Source organism: Schistocerca piceifrons, chromosome 11 (genome assembly GCF_021461385.2).
Source record: "Schistocerca piceifrons isolate TAMUIC-IGC-003096 chromosome 11, iqSchPice1.1, whole genome shotgun sequence".
NCBI classification, from domain to species: domain Eukaryota; kingdom Metazoa; phylum Arthropoda; class Insecta; order Orthoptera; family Acrididae; genus Schistocerca; species Schistocerca piceifrons.
In genome coordinates, this window is record NC_060148.1 from 1,194,321 (window position 1) to 1,211,045 (window position 16,725).

Genomic DNA, 16,725 nt, shown 5'->3' on the forward strand with positions numbered 1-16,725 from the left:
ATTCTTGTTAAATTGAGGCCAGTATGCTGTTCAGTTACTTGTGCATTCATGTGCGTAGCTATAGTCCAAAACAAATTGTGTGAATGTAGCTTATAAACTAACTCTGTCTGCAACATAGGGAAAAATATTGTGAAAAACATGTTTGTAACGTGTAACTGAGTGACTAAACCCTTACACTATTTTTCAGTGCTGTGCGTGTCTTTTTACAGAAGAAAGGTGGCAACGTGAAGACCATTCCCCCCTACAAGCCGATCCCGGCTGCCGGAGTGTCTCCCAGCTCGTCGCCGGAGAAGGAGCTCGTCATCGACACCTCGGCCAAAGGTCGGCACGCGACTCTCCTACCCTCGTACTGTCTGCTGCCACTTTACAATTTGTGAGCCTTTTTTCTTTGCACCGAGTCCCACTCGTGTGAGGTTCGAGTGTGCTGAAGGCGCTCTGAGAGTCGGATTTAAATGTGTTACACATTGTCTAAAGTGCGGGCATAAAATTTTTAGATCACCACGTGTGACGTATCTCGCATCGAAAATTTTTAGGTATTTGCCACAGTGGAACGGAGTGACTGCGACCGTGTCTAACTTCCCATCCTCCCGGCTGTGTGTCCCACCTGCCCCCTTCTCGTTTCCGTTACGGTCTGGCGTGATGTCACGTATTCCACTCCTCGTGTCGAGTGTGCTAAATATTTGCACAGTTACGTAACAATTGTAGTTAAACACTCGACAACGTAAAAAGACACCGGGATGGGGTGGATTTCAGTAGAAGGGACTTACATGTACAGACAAGCAAATGATCACAATTTCAGAAAAATTGGATGATTTATTCGAGAGAAAGAGTTTCAGAAATTGAGCAGAGCAGTAACACATTGGTCCGCCTCTGGCCATTAAGCGGGTAGTTATTCAGCTCGGCATTGACCAGTAGAGTGTTCTCGGACATCTTCCTGAGGTATATTGTGCCAAATTCTGTCCAGTCGGCATGTAAAAATTGTGAGCTGGTTGCAGGGCCCTCCCCGTAATACTCCAAATATTCTCGACGGGAGAGAGATCTGGTGACCTCACCGGCCGACAGGGGGTTCAGCGAGCACGAAGGCTATCGGTAGAAACTCTCGCCGTGTGTGGGTGGACGTTATCTTGCCGAGATGTGAGACCGGCACGGCTTACCGTAATGAGGAACGACACGGAGCGTAGAACACTGTTTACGTGCCGTAGGGGTGCCACGGATGACGACCGAACGGATCGTGCTACGAAAAAAAGGACACCCCAGACCGTCACCCCCAGTTGTCAGGCCGTACGCCACGTGACATTCAGGTCGGTATACTGCCACTGTCAGGAGGTGTCTCGAGACACGTCTCGGCCAGACCACGGGCACCCAGTTCGAAGCGGGACTCTCCACCGAAGATAATTCTGCTCCAGTTTACGAGATTAGAGGCGTCGACCGACAGAGGCATATCCGGATACGAGCCGACGACAGTCGGATACCAGTCTGTCACCCGTCGTACAGTACGACAACTGGGAGTGACGGCAGTGCCGTTCCTTTTCACAGGTGGAGGCCTCCGGTCGCCACCTGCGGTACCACTCGCGGTTGTCACAGCGTACGGTGGTGACAGATCAGTATCTGACTGCCGGCAGCTTGTCTCCGGACGGGTCTTCGGTGATCGAGGCCTCTAATCTCGTCGCCCGGAACAGAATTATCTTCGGTGAAGAGTCCCACTTCAAACTGAGCCCCCACGACTGTTGAAGACGTGTCCGGAGGCGCCCCGGCCGGCGGTAAGATACCGGCACGACTGTCACTGGCCGTACGGTCTGACAGCCGGGAGTGGGGTGGCGTTAGATTTCACGGCGGGACCACTTCAGTGGTCATCCACGGCACTCTTATAGCACGGCAGTGTATCGACGGTAATCTACGCCCCGATACGTGGCCCTCTGTGGCAAAATGCGCCGGTCTCACATTTCGACAAGATAATGTCTGTCCACCCGAGGCAAGAGTTTCTATTGCTTGTCTTTGTGCTTGTGAAACTCCGTGCTGTGTCGTGTGTGTGTGTGTGTGTGTGTGTGTGTGGTTTTTTTTGCAAAAAGTAAATTAACGAGACAAAGGATATGACCAAATCCACACTCAGTTAACATTTCTACAAAACTGAGCCCCACATAGGACATTGTCATCCGCAAGCAGTAAATTGTGGCTGAGTGTGAAGAATTATTTAAATAAAAATTAGTTTTTAATATAACACATTTTTAAAACAGGCTAGAAAGTATAAAATAGTTTCTCCTAGCCCTATACAGATACTTAACCCCTTAAAGTCTTGAAAATTTTTGGTTGTGAATTTTTAATAAATATGAAAATACTTATCTTGGTGTTGAAGCTCTTTTTTCTATGTTTTCTTTAACAGTAACAAATGTTTTTGAATGGGGTCCGCATTTAGCAAAACACAATTTTGTTTTTTGTCCTAGACATGTTTCACTGCAGTTGCAGCATGATCAGTGGGTTTTTTATTATTACGGATTCTTGCAACACGGTGTGGTTTTCCTGCTGTTATACGTTTTTACAGTGACTGTTTTTCTTTACAGTTTGTCACCTGCAAGGTTTCATTTTTCGTCACCTTCTTCATTGTCAAGTTCTACGTATTGAGTTGTCACTGTCACACTGACTTTCCAGGTGACAAACTGTAAAGAAAAACAGTCACTGTAAGATCGTAATACACCAGGCAAACCACACCGTGTGGTAAGAACCGATAATAGTAAAAAACCCACTCGTGGTGCTGCAACTGCAGTGAAACGTGTGGGACAAAAAACAAAATAGTGTTTTGCTAAAGGCGGACCCCACTCAGAAATGTGTGTTACGAAAATACTTTTAAGATTTAAAACAGAAAAAGATGTGGAGCATATATAGTAGATAATAGGAAGGAGATGAACTATTTGTCCATCAGTTGTGTGTTGCATGCACCAAAAATTTTCCATTTTCAGTCTTACAAGTATTTTCATAGCTATTAAAAATTCACAATCACAAAATTTCAGGATTACCTTTACAGGGATTAGGAATCTGCATGAGCCTGGGAGAAATTATTTTGTACTTTTGTGTTAAAATTTGATTTTTACTTAAATAATTATCTTCTGCTTTTTAGTTTTGATTGTGTGAAATTTATTGATCAACATCAGACTTTTTGATGAAATTGCAACGGAAACATATTGTAAATTTCAGGTTTATTTCAGCATCTCTTCACCTGGGTCAACAGATCGAAATGAAACAGTAAATAGAGACGGCTTGTTACAGCTTTTCTGAGCCCAGAGGACACATTACGTTTCAACGATCTGCCACCTGTCTGCCGCTCGTGAACTTTTACCTCGACTGTTTGCGTTCCCGTAGTTTCTCAGTGCTGTGGACCTGCCGTGCTGTGCCACCAGCTACCACTGCAGAAGGTCGAGGGCTGCGAGAGATCGCTACAGTCGTCGAGCTACGAAATGACGAAATTGCTTTTTAGAAAATTCTTCGGTATTTTGTTGCTCTCGCGTAACATTTATACAGGGTGTTAAAAAAAAAAAAAATGTCGAATACGTCGAGAGGTGATAGCACTTGCGAAACGAGAAAAATATGTTCTATAAATGTGGTTCCGGAGAAACGTACTTTCTCAGGTAATCACTGTTTAGGGGAAGGGCTTGGCTACGCTCGGCTGCAGACGTCAGTGCAGTCGTGGCACCGGCACTCCGCCACACGTGTCGGCAGAGTATTACTCGCAGTACTGTTCCTACCGTCAGGTGGTCTGCCGCCAGTCGTGGGGTTCGAGTCGTGTCGCGGGCTACATTATTTTTTGTCACGTTTGCGTGCCTTATTGTACAGTTCTGTAAATTCTGGGTACGTGTCACGTCGTTTTTACCTTATTCCGAACAAGATTTCACTTACGCATTTACTGTTATTGCGCCGTATGTACGTACGGACGGTGTAGTACATTCGCATTTTCTCTCTTCCACCACTTGCAGCGGCGGAACCCCACTACTCGATAAGTCGAAAGGTGCACGTAATGTACTGGCACAGTTTAGCAAACTGACGTATCGTGCGAGTCGTGCCCTCCGATAAGCTATTCGGCAGAATTTTCCGGCGTCCGAGGGACGCGGGGACCCTCACGCCTCGGAACACTGACGGTGGCAGGCCCCACACGCCCGACACGGGGGACCGCGTGCCGTGTTCGATAGGAGAAACCCGCCGGCGTGCGCCGAGTAGCGGCGGCAGGAGACGTGTCTCGCTCTCTTATCCGGGTACTACCTAATGGAGAGTCGCCGTACCCGCGTCGTACGCTGCGCATTCGGATCCCGAGGCCACGGGACGGTCGTGGCGGGCTGCATTTTTGTCGGTGGCCGTCGCAGGACCGCCGTTCCCGTCCGAGATTTTATGTACTGACGAGGCGGGGTTAACGAGATACGGTGTCGTGAATTTCCGTAAGCGGTGTGTACGGGCAGATCCGAGTCCCCGAGCAATTCGGGAAAGAGGGCACCGGTACCAATTCTCGATCGGTGTACGGGCAGGTGTACGTGGCGACAGATTAATAGGGCCGTACGTGCTAGCACGGAGGTTAACTGGGGCACAGTATCTGGACTTTGTCGCCAATGTATTGCCTCCCTTGCTGCGGGCTGTGCCGTCACGGCAACAAATATAAGTAGTAGCGGTTTGTGCGTGATAGCACATCGGCACACTAAATACGAAAACCTATCATTTGGCTGTTTCTTCTTTCTCAGTTTGTAGTAATTTTTTCTCGTGTGTCGGTTATACGTGACAGTAGTGTAGTTAAAATTGACTTCTTTCATCTTTTCTAGAGGGAGACAGTACGGTGTCACCAGCGGCTCGGGCATCTATTCTTCCTACCCTTTCTCAGTTTAAGAATCGATAACATTCTTCGTGACCCCTCCCCCCCACAAAATCGTTGCCGAAAGGAGACCGGAGCTCGTAGGGTGTGCACTGCATATGAAAAGCGGTAGAATCTGCAAATCCGCAATGTTGTGGGAACTGGTGGACGGACACGGGAGTAGAGGAAGACCCGGTGACACTCGGAAACGACATTTTACAGAGTACCTTCAGTATGCAGGCACATACTGTTCGAGCCTCGAGGAGGTGGCAAAACGAGGCCACGTCTCCACTCTGCGGGGCTAACCCGCACTTCCGAGACAAAATTTATGAAGTTATCGGTGTCATTTCCCTAGCGTTTCCGTACGGTCACCACGTGGTTTCTGACGACTTGTTACAGAGTTAAAGATAATTGACTTTGTTAATCCGAGTTACCTCCGATTCTGTGAGAATGCACACATAACAGTAGAAAAGTATTTAATAAAACAATAATGAAAATCTAGAACACAAAAGTAATGTCGTACGGCTGGGAAGAGCTCGGTGCGGTATTGTCGTGCTGCCGTTCCGTCACACTCCGTGCAGCCACGCGTGACGTGCGTCTTGGCCGACCCTTCACTGTGTGACGGCACTGTCCCCACAGTCGAATTAGCGAGAACATCTGATGGAGGTGACAACTAAACACTCGCATTTGTTTTTCTGTAGCGTGTCTGATTTATGAATGCAGAACAAAATCAAAGGGAAAATAGGGCTGCAGAATAGCTGTTCTAATGACGGTTGTTGCACAGACTGGAGGACAATGAAAAATACTCTCAGCTCATCGTCTGAAAATATTTGTGGAGTTTGATTCTTCGGGAGGTCCAGGTCTGAAATGTTTTAGCGAAGGTATTAATTTGTAGATAATAAAGTGTCATAGTGTATTGCCTATTTCAGTTTCTGAAAATTTAACTTCTCATTTTAAAATGTACTGAAATTTGTTACAGAGTACCACTATTAAATAATTGCAGATTTTGTAACTGAAGATACCGTATTTCCTTTCCCGATTATGAAAATTGACATTTCTTTTACGTACAGTGTTTAAACTAATCGGTTCACAAAATAATACTTAACTCTGTCTTACACAAAAACGAGTCGAGAGCGACTCGTGCGAATACCGAGCGGAGACACTCGAGAAACTGAACGGGGCCGTTGCAGGTTTCCATGTCGAGCACTGGCGATTTGATTTCGCGGTGAGCCCCAGTTAACATTCTACCGAGAAAACGACGTTAGAGACGCGAACTCAATTTATTGAAATAAAATGACGTGTTGTTGAAGATAATTTTGAAATTGTTTTCACAATAAAACAATGCAAAATGCTGAAGTTTCTGTCAATTACTGATGAAAGAATTGATTGGAATTTTATACTATAATTAATTTATTAAAAATGGATTTCCAGAATATTACAGAAAATGTGAGAAAGAAAGAAATTTTGACTAGGTTTTCCGAACAACGTATCAGTCCTGTAGGCTCTCTTTTTGAATGTCAGATTTGCCGTTTTTGGAAAAATGGACGGAATCGCAGATTTTCTTAATCGAAATATATGTCGCAGTCTGCTACAAAACAGACGCCCCTGTGCACAGATTAGTTGTAACTGGCAGGCGTGTGCCTGCTGCCCAGTATTGTACAGCTGACTGAAATGAGCAGCAGCGAGGTCAGACTTCAGGCTGAAGACCGTGTGAGCCAGGCAAGTCTGTATCCATACATACACGCAAAAAAGAAACACACACACACAGAAATGACATTTCCGCTGTTGTGCAGTGTGACACAGATAGAAAGGTAAATGTGATGCACACTACATTTTCGTTTTGCCAAACCACTCGGGAAATATTCCTGAACAATCTTAAGAATTTTGTCCATAGAGTTCGAGTTGACCCTGTCTAATTTAGAGCACGCTACATTGTGCTGTACCGTATTGGAGTGTGTCCATTTGCAAAGCCAAACGGTTCCTCTGCACAATTAGAACCCAGTCCTTTTTGTATACAGTTAGTGACAATTTTAGTGGGTACCTCATTTGCAGCAGACAGGGAGATATAAGGACCCCTTTGTGGCTAGGCTGCTAAAACTTCACCTGTGCACTTCCAGTGAGTATCTGTTACAGAAGGAGGCCTCTCAGCTGAAGGCTTATTTGTTTAGCAGTCTTTTTGTCGTGACTGTCAGCGACTGAACGTATCCTGTATACGGTGAGTAGCAATCTGTCCTTTTCAGAACATTGTTGTTGTTCCATCCTGGGTTTTCCATTGTTAGATAGTAATCTTCATCGTCTTAGGGTTCATCCAGGCTTTTTTGTTAAAAATACTGAATCACTTAATTGAGATTTTACTTTGACATTTTTATGCCAATGATTTCTATCACCCTTTCGATTACCTGAAGATTTGATTACAGAATCACAACATACCGTTTTTACACAACAGAGAGCCATTTGTGTATCACTTTTTGGGGGGGAGGGGGAAAAAAGACATTCTGTATGTGTAGTACAAGTTCTTACGTACCACAGCTGATTGACTCTCACTAAGAGCGAAGAAGAATGAGAAGTGGCAGTAGTCTGTATGCAGGGGGGGGGGGGGGGGGGGGGGGGGAATTGGCATAACAATTGATCTTTATCAAAGATTATGTTCTTTATAAGGAATGCTCAAGACATGAGCCGTCATTCGTCAACTGTTCCTGTAGTCAAGGGACATCGTTGTGAACAGCAGTGCACAGCATATCAGTAGGTACGTTGAGAAGTGGCTGTCGGACTTTACCTCTTAGCGTCCCTAATGAGGTCGGACGATTGCGGTAGCCTTAGGGCTACGTGTAACCCCGCAACCGGTAATCACTCAGATTGTGATCCGGGAGGCCGAGCATGACAAAAGTGACAGTTCGGCAAACGGTTCTCACCGAACGATGTGCGCGAGAGACGTTCTGTGTGCGCAACAATATTGGGAAGAACGCCATCCCACTTAAGTCATATCTTCTGGCAGGTGTTTATCGGCCAGACTGGGGATGGTGCAATTGTCTAACTTACTGACATACCGTGTACCCGTCCCATTGACAGTTCAAAAAGCGGCACTCTGCATTTCCTCAAACAGGAAGGGTCCGATCACGGTGGCTGTGGTAAAATCACACCACACCGGCTTTCTTGTCACGCTGCGATTGCTGACGTGTCTGACTCCCTCTCTCGCAACAGCTCATTTTACACGTGATTCTCGTGTGGCATCACTAACGTGTTGTTGTCCAGTGATATGTGGCTCAGCTTTGCACTCTCTCTCTCTCTCTCTCTCTCTCTCTCTCTCTCTCTTTTTTTTTTTTTTTTTGTAAAATATTGTGTCATTTCAGGCATGTGTTATTCCGTGAATTAGTGCATATTCAAATGTTTACTGACTTTTGAATCATCCTGTATAAAGCAGTATTGCTTCCAGAATGTTCTAGAAATTTCAGTGCATCAAATTAGTAGGTTGCACAAATTTTTATTTATGAAATTCTGACAAATGTAAGTTAAATTACATTTTTTATGACTGCAAAATTCCCTGATATATGATAGAAGCAAAGATATTCTAAAATTATGAAAAATATTCAGTTATTTCCAAAGTATGCTACATTACAAGGTTTGTTTGTATTTAACTTTTACAACAACATAAGTTATTTCTGTGACTTTGGAGTATAAATAATACAATGAGCAACAAAGCTTTCTTTAACATTAAGTAAATTAAGTATGGAAAGTAATGGTGTCACCATGGTATTAGTTACAAATGATATGAAAGAACAAATAAAAACCAGATTATGTTTTTCATTTCGGTTACTGCAGAGCACAATCCAAAGGACAGTTAATTTTCGTAGCACAGCATTATCACACAGAAACTTACGGTACTGTTACTATGTTACGGACAAATTTAGAACAGTATAAAATTTCGTAAATGCACCGTGTATCATGTAATTATGTGACAAACATTAATCTCTGACTTCATTGACAAAAATCGGAATAAATGAAAATCAGAATAAAAATTACTGGAAAGGAGGTGGCCTCACAAACTCCATGTGACCTGTGAAGCTTTTAATTTTTTTATACACACACACACTTACCAAACAAGTGTTGGTATGTTGATAGAGACACTACCAAACACATACACACACACACACAAATTTCAAGCTTTCGCTACCCACGGTTGCTTCATCAGGAAAGATGAACATATCGATCTGCGCATACACAGACACAGGCAGACATTTGTAAAGGCAAAGAGTTTGGGCAGAGATGTCAGTCGAGGCGGAAGTACAGAGGCAAAGATGTTGTCGAATGACAGGCGAGGTACGAGCGGTGGCAACTTGAAATTAGCGGAGATGGAGGCCTGGTGGGTAACGGAAAGAGAGGATATATTGAAGGGCAAGTTCCCATCTCCGGAGTTCTGATAGGTCGGTATCAGTGGGAAGTATCCAGATGACCCGGACGGTGTAACACTGTGCCGAGATGTGCTGGTCGTGCACCGAGGCACGTTCAGCCACAGGATGATCCTCATTACCGACAAACACTGTCTGCCTGTGTCCGTTCGTGCGAATGGACAGTTTGTTGCTGGTCATTCCCACATAGAAAGCTTCACAGTGTAGGCAGGTCAGTTGGTAAATCACGTGGGTGCTTTCACATGTGGCTCTGCCTTTGATCGTGTACACCTTCCGGGTTACAGGACTGGAGTAGGTGGTGGTGGGAGGGTGCACGGGACAGGTTTTACATCGGGGGCGGTTACAAGGGTAGGAGCCAGAGGGTAGGGAAGGTGGTTTGGGGATTTCATTGGGATGAACCAAGAGGTTACGAAGGTTAGGTGGATGGCGGTTTCCACTCCCGGGATTGGAATGACTCCTTACCCTCTCCCTTAAAACCCCCATCCTTTTGTCTTTCCCTCTCCTTCACTCTTTCCTGATAAAGCAACTTTTGGTTGTGAAAGCTTGGAATTTGTGTGTGTGTGTGTTTGTGTGTTTTTTATTGTGTCTATCAACATACCAGCGCTTTCTTGTTTGGTAAGTTACTGCGTCTTGGTTTTTTATTTATATGTATATAAGAGAGAGGGGTAGGGGGTGGGAGAGTGCATGTTTTTTACATTTAGTCAGTCTCATTTACTGTGAAGGAGAATTTGTAGACAATATTCCCCAAGGCAATTTTTAAACCCTAGTGCTCCTTCTCCACAGCGACTGGGACGAAGCGGAAGACGGCATCCGGCATCACTTCCGGCGGCCCGTCCTCGGGCGGTGCGGTAGGCGCGGCGGCAGCAGGCGGAGTGAAGCCCGCGGCATCCCCCACTGTGCCGGGCGGCGTGTCCAAGGCCGGCAGCGGGCGCGCTGCCGACGGTTCGAGCCCCCTGGCGGTGGCGGGACCCGCGGCGGAGCTGCTCGTCGTGGGAGGGGACTCGAAGGACGGGCTGAAGTACGCGCCGGGGCTCGTCGCCAGCGGGTGCGTGTGCCGAGCGTGCTTTGTCGTATGTTTAAAAAAAAATTCTGCGGCGGAGTTCGGGTCGTAACTTTTTGCAGTCACCGGCAGTCGGCCGAATACGCCCTCTGACTAACTCGGTGACTGCTCCCGCCCTGGCATTTGAAACTGTGTCACTCTGACCTCCACTTGTTTCTGACTTGTAACATAAAAGAGTAAGTGTCTTTTAATTGTGCCCAACTACAACTTAATGTATCTTCTTTACAGTAAGCTGCAGACTGTCTGCTCCAACATTGTTGTTATTCCTTCATTGAGTTTCCATTGCTTGGTCATAAAAAAATAAACATTTTTTGATTACCGTATTTACTCGAATCTAAGCCGCACCTGAAAAAAGATACTCGAAATCAAGGGAAAAAAAAATCCCGAATCTAAGCCGTACCTGAAATTTGAAACTCGAAATTCAAGGGGAGAGAAAAGTTTTAGGCCGCACCTTCAAATCGAAACAGAGTTGGTCCATTGTAATATGAGACACAATTTAGGTCGAATGAAAGACGATACAGCTACAATAGTTTGGTCCGATTCGTAAGCTTAGCAGTTAAGCTTTACCAGGTAGCCATTGCTATGCGTCAGGTGCTCCGTCCGTATTTATACGGGTACCCTTCCTTTTTCACGTGCTTCGTCTGGTTTGAATCGATTGCTATATTTTGCTTTGATCTGATAAGTGCCGTTTTCTTTGTTATAGGCGTTTACGTCACTCTAAGCTGAAAATGCATTACTGTACTGTGTCATGCATTGTGTGTCGCATTCTGATAGCGCGTGTTTACGGCCTGTCGCCGCCCGCGGCATGGCTTGCTTTTGTGCGCGCTACCGCCGCTTACAATAAAAAAAAGAGAGGAATCGTCTCATTAGTGAAACAATGGCAAGAGACTGCTATTTGTTGTTACTTACACTGCTGCTTACTTTGATAATGATCAACAAGAACCAAATAATAGACTGTGTATGAAAGAACGTTCTGAACGAGAGTTAGGCGAAAATTTTTCTCCGTTTGAAAATCTTTGCAGACGCCTCTTTAGTACATAAAATTCTGCACAGAAGTTAGAGTCATCCTAGATTTAAAAATCTAGTCAGTTGCCATGCTTCATTCCTGACTGTATCACTATTAGGCATAAGAATAATACGAATATAAACACGACACGATACGTATATTCTTCCTCCTTTGCTGTTGTCTCACTCTAGTTTTGTAGTTTATTAGGCAGACAGGATTTAAATGAGATAGCAGCAAACACGAAAGAATACATGGCAAAATGTTTATATTCATATTATTCTTATGGTGAAGAGAAAACTGCACGTGATTCACATTTCATCAGGTTCCTATTAGCAACAGTCTTGCCAGTCGGATTTTCGTAGTACATTGAAATTCTGCTACTTTCGAAGATGAACAATACGGAATTTGTATTTACTTCGTTGGATAATGTATGAAAATGCAGTGGTCAAAACTCGGGGCGGAGGAAAAAAAGCTCGTCTTCCACTCTCTCTCTCTCTCTATCTCTCTCTCTCTCTCTCTCTCTCTCTCTCTCTCTTTTTTTTTTTTTTTTTTTTTTTTTTTTTTTTTTTTTTTTTTTTAAAAAACTGACGCAAAGGTTTTGGCGCCAGTATTTATCTCTGTGCCTACAAAGCATGCCTGTGTAGCGCTACATATATTCGACGGCAGGAGTTAGTTGTGGCGGCACCTACCAACATTTTTCAGAACTTCCGCTTGCTTTGCACTCGATTCTAAGCCGCAGGCGGTTTGTTGGATTACAAAAACCGGAAAAAAGTGCGACTTAGATTCGAGTAAATATGGCACTTCTTAAATTGTGCAAAACTTTGTTAAATACCTTCCAAGAAAGAAAAAATATGTACCTCGAAGAAATCATCGGCATAGGATGGAGTCAGTAGATGTAATGTACATGCACAGACAGATGAATAATTAAATTTCAGAAAAGTTGAATGAGTTACTCGAGAGAGAGGCTTTCACAAATTGAGCATGTGAATAATACACCGGTCCAGCTCTGGTCCTTACGCGAGCAGTTACTCGGCTCGGCATTGGCTGTTGCAGTCGTCGGGTGTCCTCCTGAGGGATATTGTGCCAAATTCCGTTCAGTCTGTATACTAGATCGTTAAAATCTGAGCTGACGGAGGAGTATCGTGCCCGTAATGCTCCGAATGTACTCTCTCTATTGGGGAGGGAACTGGGGACCTTGCCGGCCGAGGTAGGGTTTGCCGAGCACAGAGATGAGCAGTAGAAAATTATGCTTATCCGTTGCGGTTAGTTTAGAACTGGGACTGTATGTTGAATGTAAATACGTTATACAAAACTGCAACAAATCACTTTTTTGAGTAATTACGTTTCATTCCGTGAACCGGTTTTCAAAGCTTTTCAGGTTCATCTTCAGACAGTTTCAGTAAGTTACATCATTACTGCTAGCAAAATGCTGGGTGCTGGCTCTGACAAAACGATGGAACACACTTTAATGCATCGCCGTAATCTCTCGATAGGGGTCTAAATTTCTTTCTTTACTTACTGCGTCAGTATAGGCAGCTTCTTTTGGTTAGTGTCCATCTGTCTGCCTCCATTTTGAACTCCAGTTGTTATATCAATACACACATTTACACACAAATTATATTAATTTACACTTTGATGGCGAGACTTTTCCGGCGTGCGCTTTGCCACTGTTGCTTGTAATAAAGATCTTGACAGGAAGATAGGCCTAGTTTGCACAGAGATGTAATTTGGTCTTTTGGTATTAAAGTCGATATAAGGGCAAATATTTTAATCATACTGGTGATAACATGAGAGCTCAAAATAAAATAAATAAATAAATAAATTACTACAAGAACAAACTTCATCTGATCTGATATGTGATTTCTATTTGTATATTACGTATATTACTGGCAGTTTATAGCCTTCTTTAAAAAATAAAAGAAATCATGATTGGCATTAACATGAATACCGAGGAATCAATGATACAGAGTTATTGTATCTGCAGTGAGATGCAGCTGTCTGTATGACTAAAACCTTTATATTTAAATTAATAACAAACCTTCGAATGAAAAGAGCAGTAGAAAGTCGTCGTGTGCGGACAAGCATTATGTTGCCGAAATGAGAGCTCGGGATTGCGTGCCGTGAAGTGGAACAAAACGTGGTGTAGAATATGATCGACATACTACTGTGCCGAAAGAGTGCCACAGACGACAACCGACGGTGTCCCGCCACGTAAAGAAATACCACTCCCGGCTGTCGGGCGGTACGACGGGCGACAGTCGTAGCGGTATCGCACTGCCGTCTCGGGCACCTCCAGACGTTTCTCTGTTAGTCGTCGTGTTCACTTTGAAGCTTGACTCGTCACTGGAGACTGTTCTCTTCCAGTCACTAAGTTTTCGGACCAAAGACATACCCCGAGATTCCTCAGACAGCGGCGGGATACTAATGTGACCGTCACCCGCCGTACGGCCCGACATCTGGGAGTGACGGTCTGGGACGCCATTTCTCTACGTAGCAGAACCCTTTTTGTTGTCATCTGCTGCTCCCTTTCAGCACAGCCGCACATTAATGATATACTACACCTTGTTTTGACCTCCTTCGTGGCGAGCAATCCCTGGTGATCGTTTCGGCGAGACAGTGCCCACCTGCGTGCGGCGAGAGTTTCTGCTGCTCATCTCTGTGTTCCGAATAACTCCTTGCATAAGAACGAGAGGCGGTCCGATGTGTTATTGACTTGCTCAGTTTGTGAAACTCTTTCTCGTGAATAAATTGTCCAATTTTTCTGAAGAGTGCAATCGTCTGTCTGTACGTGTATTCACATCTGCTGATTTGCATCCCATTTGGGCAATTCCTTCGTGGTGCGCTGCCCCCCCCCCCCCCCCCCCCCCCCCCCCCCCCCCCCCCCCCCCCCCGCCCCCCGTCCACATGTTTTGTGACAGTCACCAAAAAGATTTACTGACCCTATTAGTAAAATCTGCCCAGAAACTAGGAACTGGTGTCAACTATTTGCTGTAAACAAAAAATATGACAGAATATGATGTCTTTGATAAATTTTTGTGTGAATGTAATATATTTATTCAAAAGAAAAAGGAATGTTGTAATACATTTGGGTTACGAAATCTCAGAATATGTAGGTAGCTGTATGGTGAATATGTCCAAATACCAAAATAAGTTAACGGTATTCAGTGACTTTACTTTTAGACACAGTGTCATGTGTCGGCCTCTCAGTCCCTGAGGGCCGTCGGCAGGTGTCTCCACACTTGTGGTGGCGTCGGTCCCTCACTGCGAGTACTGTGAGTGGCCGTTCTGCTCTCAGCTCTCGGGTATTATTAGCTTCGAGCACCGGCTTCAATTTAGCTGGATTTTGACCATTCTGTTATGCTCTTCCGGAGCCTGTGCCCGATATTTGAGCTAGCTGCGCACTAACATAATTTCTTTTATCATTCTCAATACACCGTGTTACAGTCGTAAGAATTAACATCTCTGGTCGTAGGAAATAATAAGCCAGTAGATTGTCGTTTCCGTCTTCCGAGTTTGGACTCTGAGGACAGACTACAGTATACTATGCTCCAAATACAGGGTGGTTAGGATTAAATTTTCACTACTCGTCAGGTGATCGTAGGCCGTTGAAACTTGGTGAAAACTTTTGTAAGAGTAATAATGAATAAACCGTTGAAAGAAACATATTTTTACTTCAACACAGGAAGGTAACATTTGTAAATTGCGTACCGTGTTTACCTTCCGGTTACAAATGTCACTCGAGTGTGACGACCACCTCTGTATCGCTTGCACAGGTGTCGTTTCACGATTGTTCACAGCGTTTTTCGAACGGTGGACCGCAGAATGTTCAGCTGTTGTGACGAGCTCTTTAGGTCACACGGTATGTCCGTCATTCTCGGCCGTGGCTACAGTAACATCTCAAATGATTTGTGGCTCCGTTGGAAGTCTGTCTCTCCCAGGAGCAATTCCCAAATCACCAGTTAATTCTAACTTCCGAAGGTAAAATAAATGTTCAAGTGAAGCCCTGCTCACCCCGTCCGGGCCCACATCGACTGTCTGCGGCTGTAATGCACACTGACGTTCCCGCTTCGACCCTACGTTGCCGTAGCAGTAGCAGTGCCCGAGGGTGAGTTGTCGCACTGACACTCCGACGACACATCCTGCGGCACACGTCTGAACGTCATTCCTATAAAGTTGGGTACCCGTACCGTAAATAGTTTTTTGTCTGCTCTGGCTCGAGTATCGGAAGTTTAATTGTAATAGACCTTTACTGTGTGGTCCGCAGTTATAGTGCCTCTTACTTTTCACTTATAATAAAAGCACCATTACAGCACTTCCTGCTGCACGTTACAAAGTCTTCCGCGCGTGACTCTGCAGCGACCCGAAGCCGCGGTGTGTCACTCGGGCGTCTGTCTCTCTAGGGGTCGGGTGCCGTCACCTCCCGTCCCGCACCGTACCGTACGTCTCTTTACCTCTTTTCTGGCAGTAAACTCGCCACGGCACGTCTCTGAACTGTTACGTCTCTGTCGCAGGTACGAGACGGACGGCCCCACGGGGAAGAAGAGGAAGACGGGTGGCCGGCGGACGCCGACTGCCGCCTCGGAGAGCCCCGCCGCGTCGACGCCGACTCCGCCCCCGGACGTAGGGGTGGGGCCGGTCCTTCCCGGGGAGGTGGTGCCGGAGGTGGTCGGCGGCCGGAAGGTGAAGCTGGAGGTGGGCGCCAACGTGACGGTGGGCGGCGGGGGCGGGGGCGCGGTCCCGCCGGGGGCGCAGCCTCCGTCCGTCGTGGTGCGGTCTCCCAACGTCATCGCCACAGCGGGGGGCCCCGGTGAGTAAATGTGTGGCGGCACCGTACTGAGGGTGTTGCTGCCTTTTTGACTTGTACTTCTTCGGACTACTATTGTTTTCGTCTGTGTTATATGCTGCGGAACAGAGCTAATTAATGGGGCTCTATTCCTTTCGTTCAGAGGTCTCGCACTGGAGCGAGAAAAAAATTCGCAATAATTATCGTTAAAATGAAGAACGGTGTCAGTGCGGTGTCCTGGGGCTCGTCCTCTAAACTTCGGTGGCCCATGTGGCGAGTGCAATGTATAGTGTCCCCCTTAGAACATTTTGCAAGTAAAATTAATTACGAGATCATTCCTGCGTTTCAGAATAAAGACAGATTTGTATGAATTTATACTTTTTGTGAACTAAAAACTTCTAGAAAAGTAATAGAAATAAAAGATGTTTATGTGATTATGAAAATAAAGTACTATTTTTCTGAAATATGCCAAATCGTAAGCATCACTTAATACAAGTTTGTAAATTAATTTAATGTATAAGGCATCTGTTAGAAACTGTATTATATTGATTTAATGAAGCAGAAATAAAAACAGAGGTCATATTTTGAACTTTGTCGTGACACTTGTAGGAAGACTAATTTTTGTAGCATAATCCGGAAGCGTGT

The 16,725-nt window shown here is 45.2% G+C and overlaps 1 protein-coding gene across 1 annotated transcript in view; it reads left to right on the forward strand.

The window, feature by feature from the left end:
* LOC124720181 (protein AF-17-like) overlaps window positions 1-16,725 on the forward strand; it is a gene marked incomplete at its 3' end in the record, with an annotated part of 86,895 nt that overhangs the window by 37,331 nt on the left and 32,839 nt on the right. The window contains exons 5-7 of the mRNA XM_047245506.1: window positions 210-321; window positions 10,015-10,276; window positions 15,809-16,104. Of these exons, the coding sequence (XP_047101462.1) occupies window positions 210-321; window positions 10,015-10,276; window positions 15,809-16,104 (670 nt within the window). The remainder of the gene's footprint in view (window positions 1-209; window positions 322-10,014; window positions 10,277-15,808; window positions 16,105-16,725) is intronic.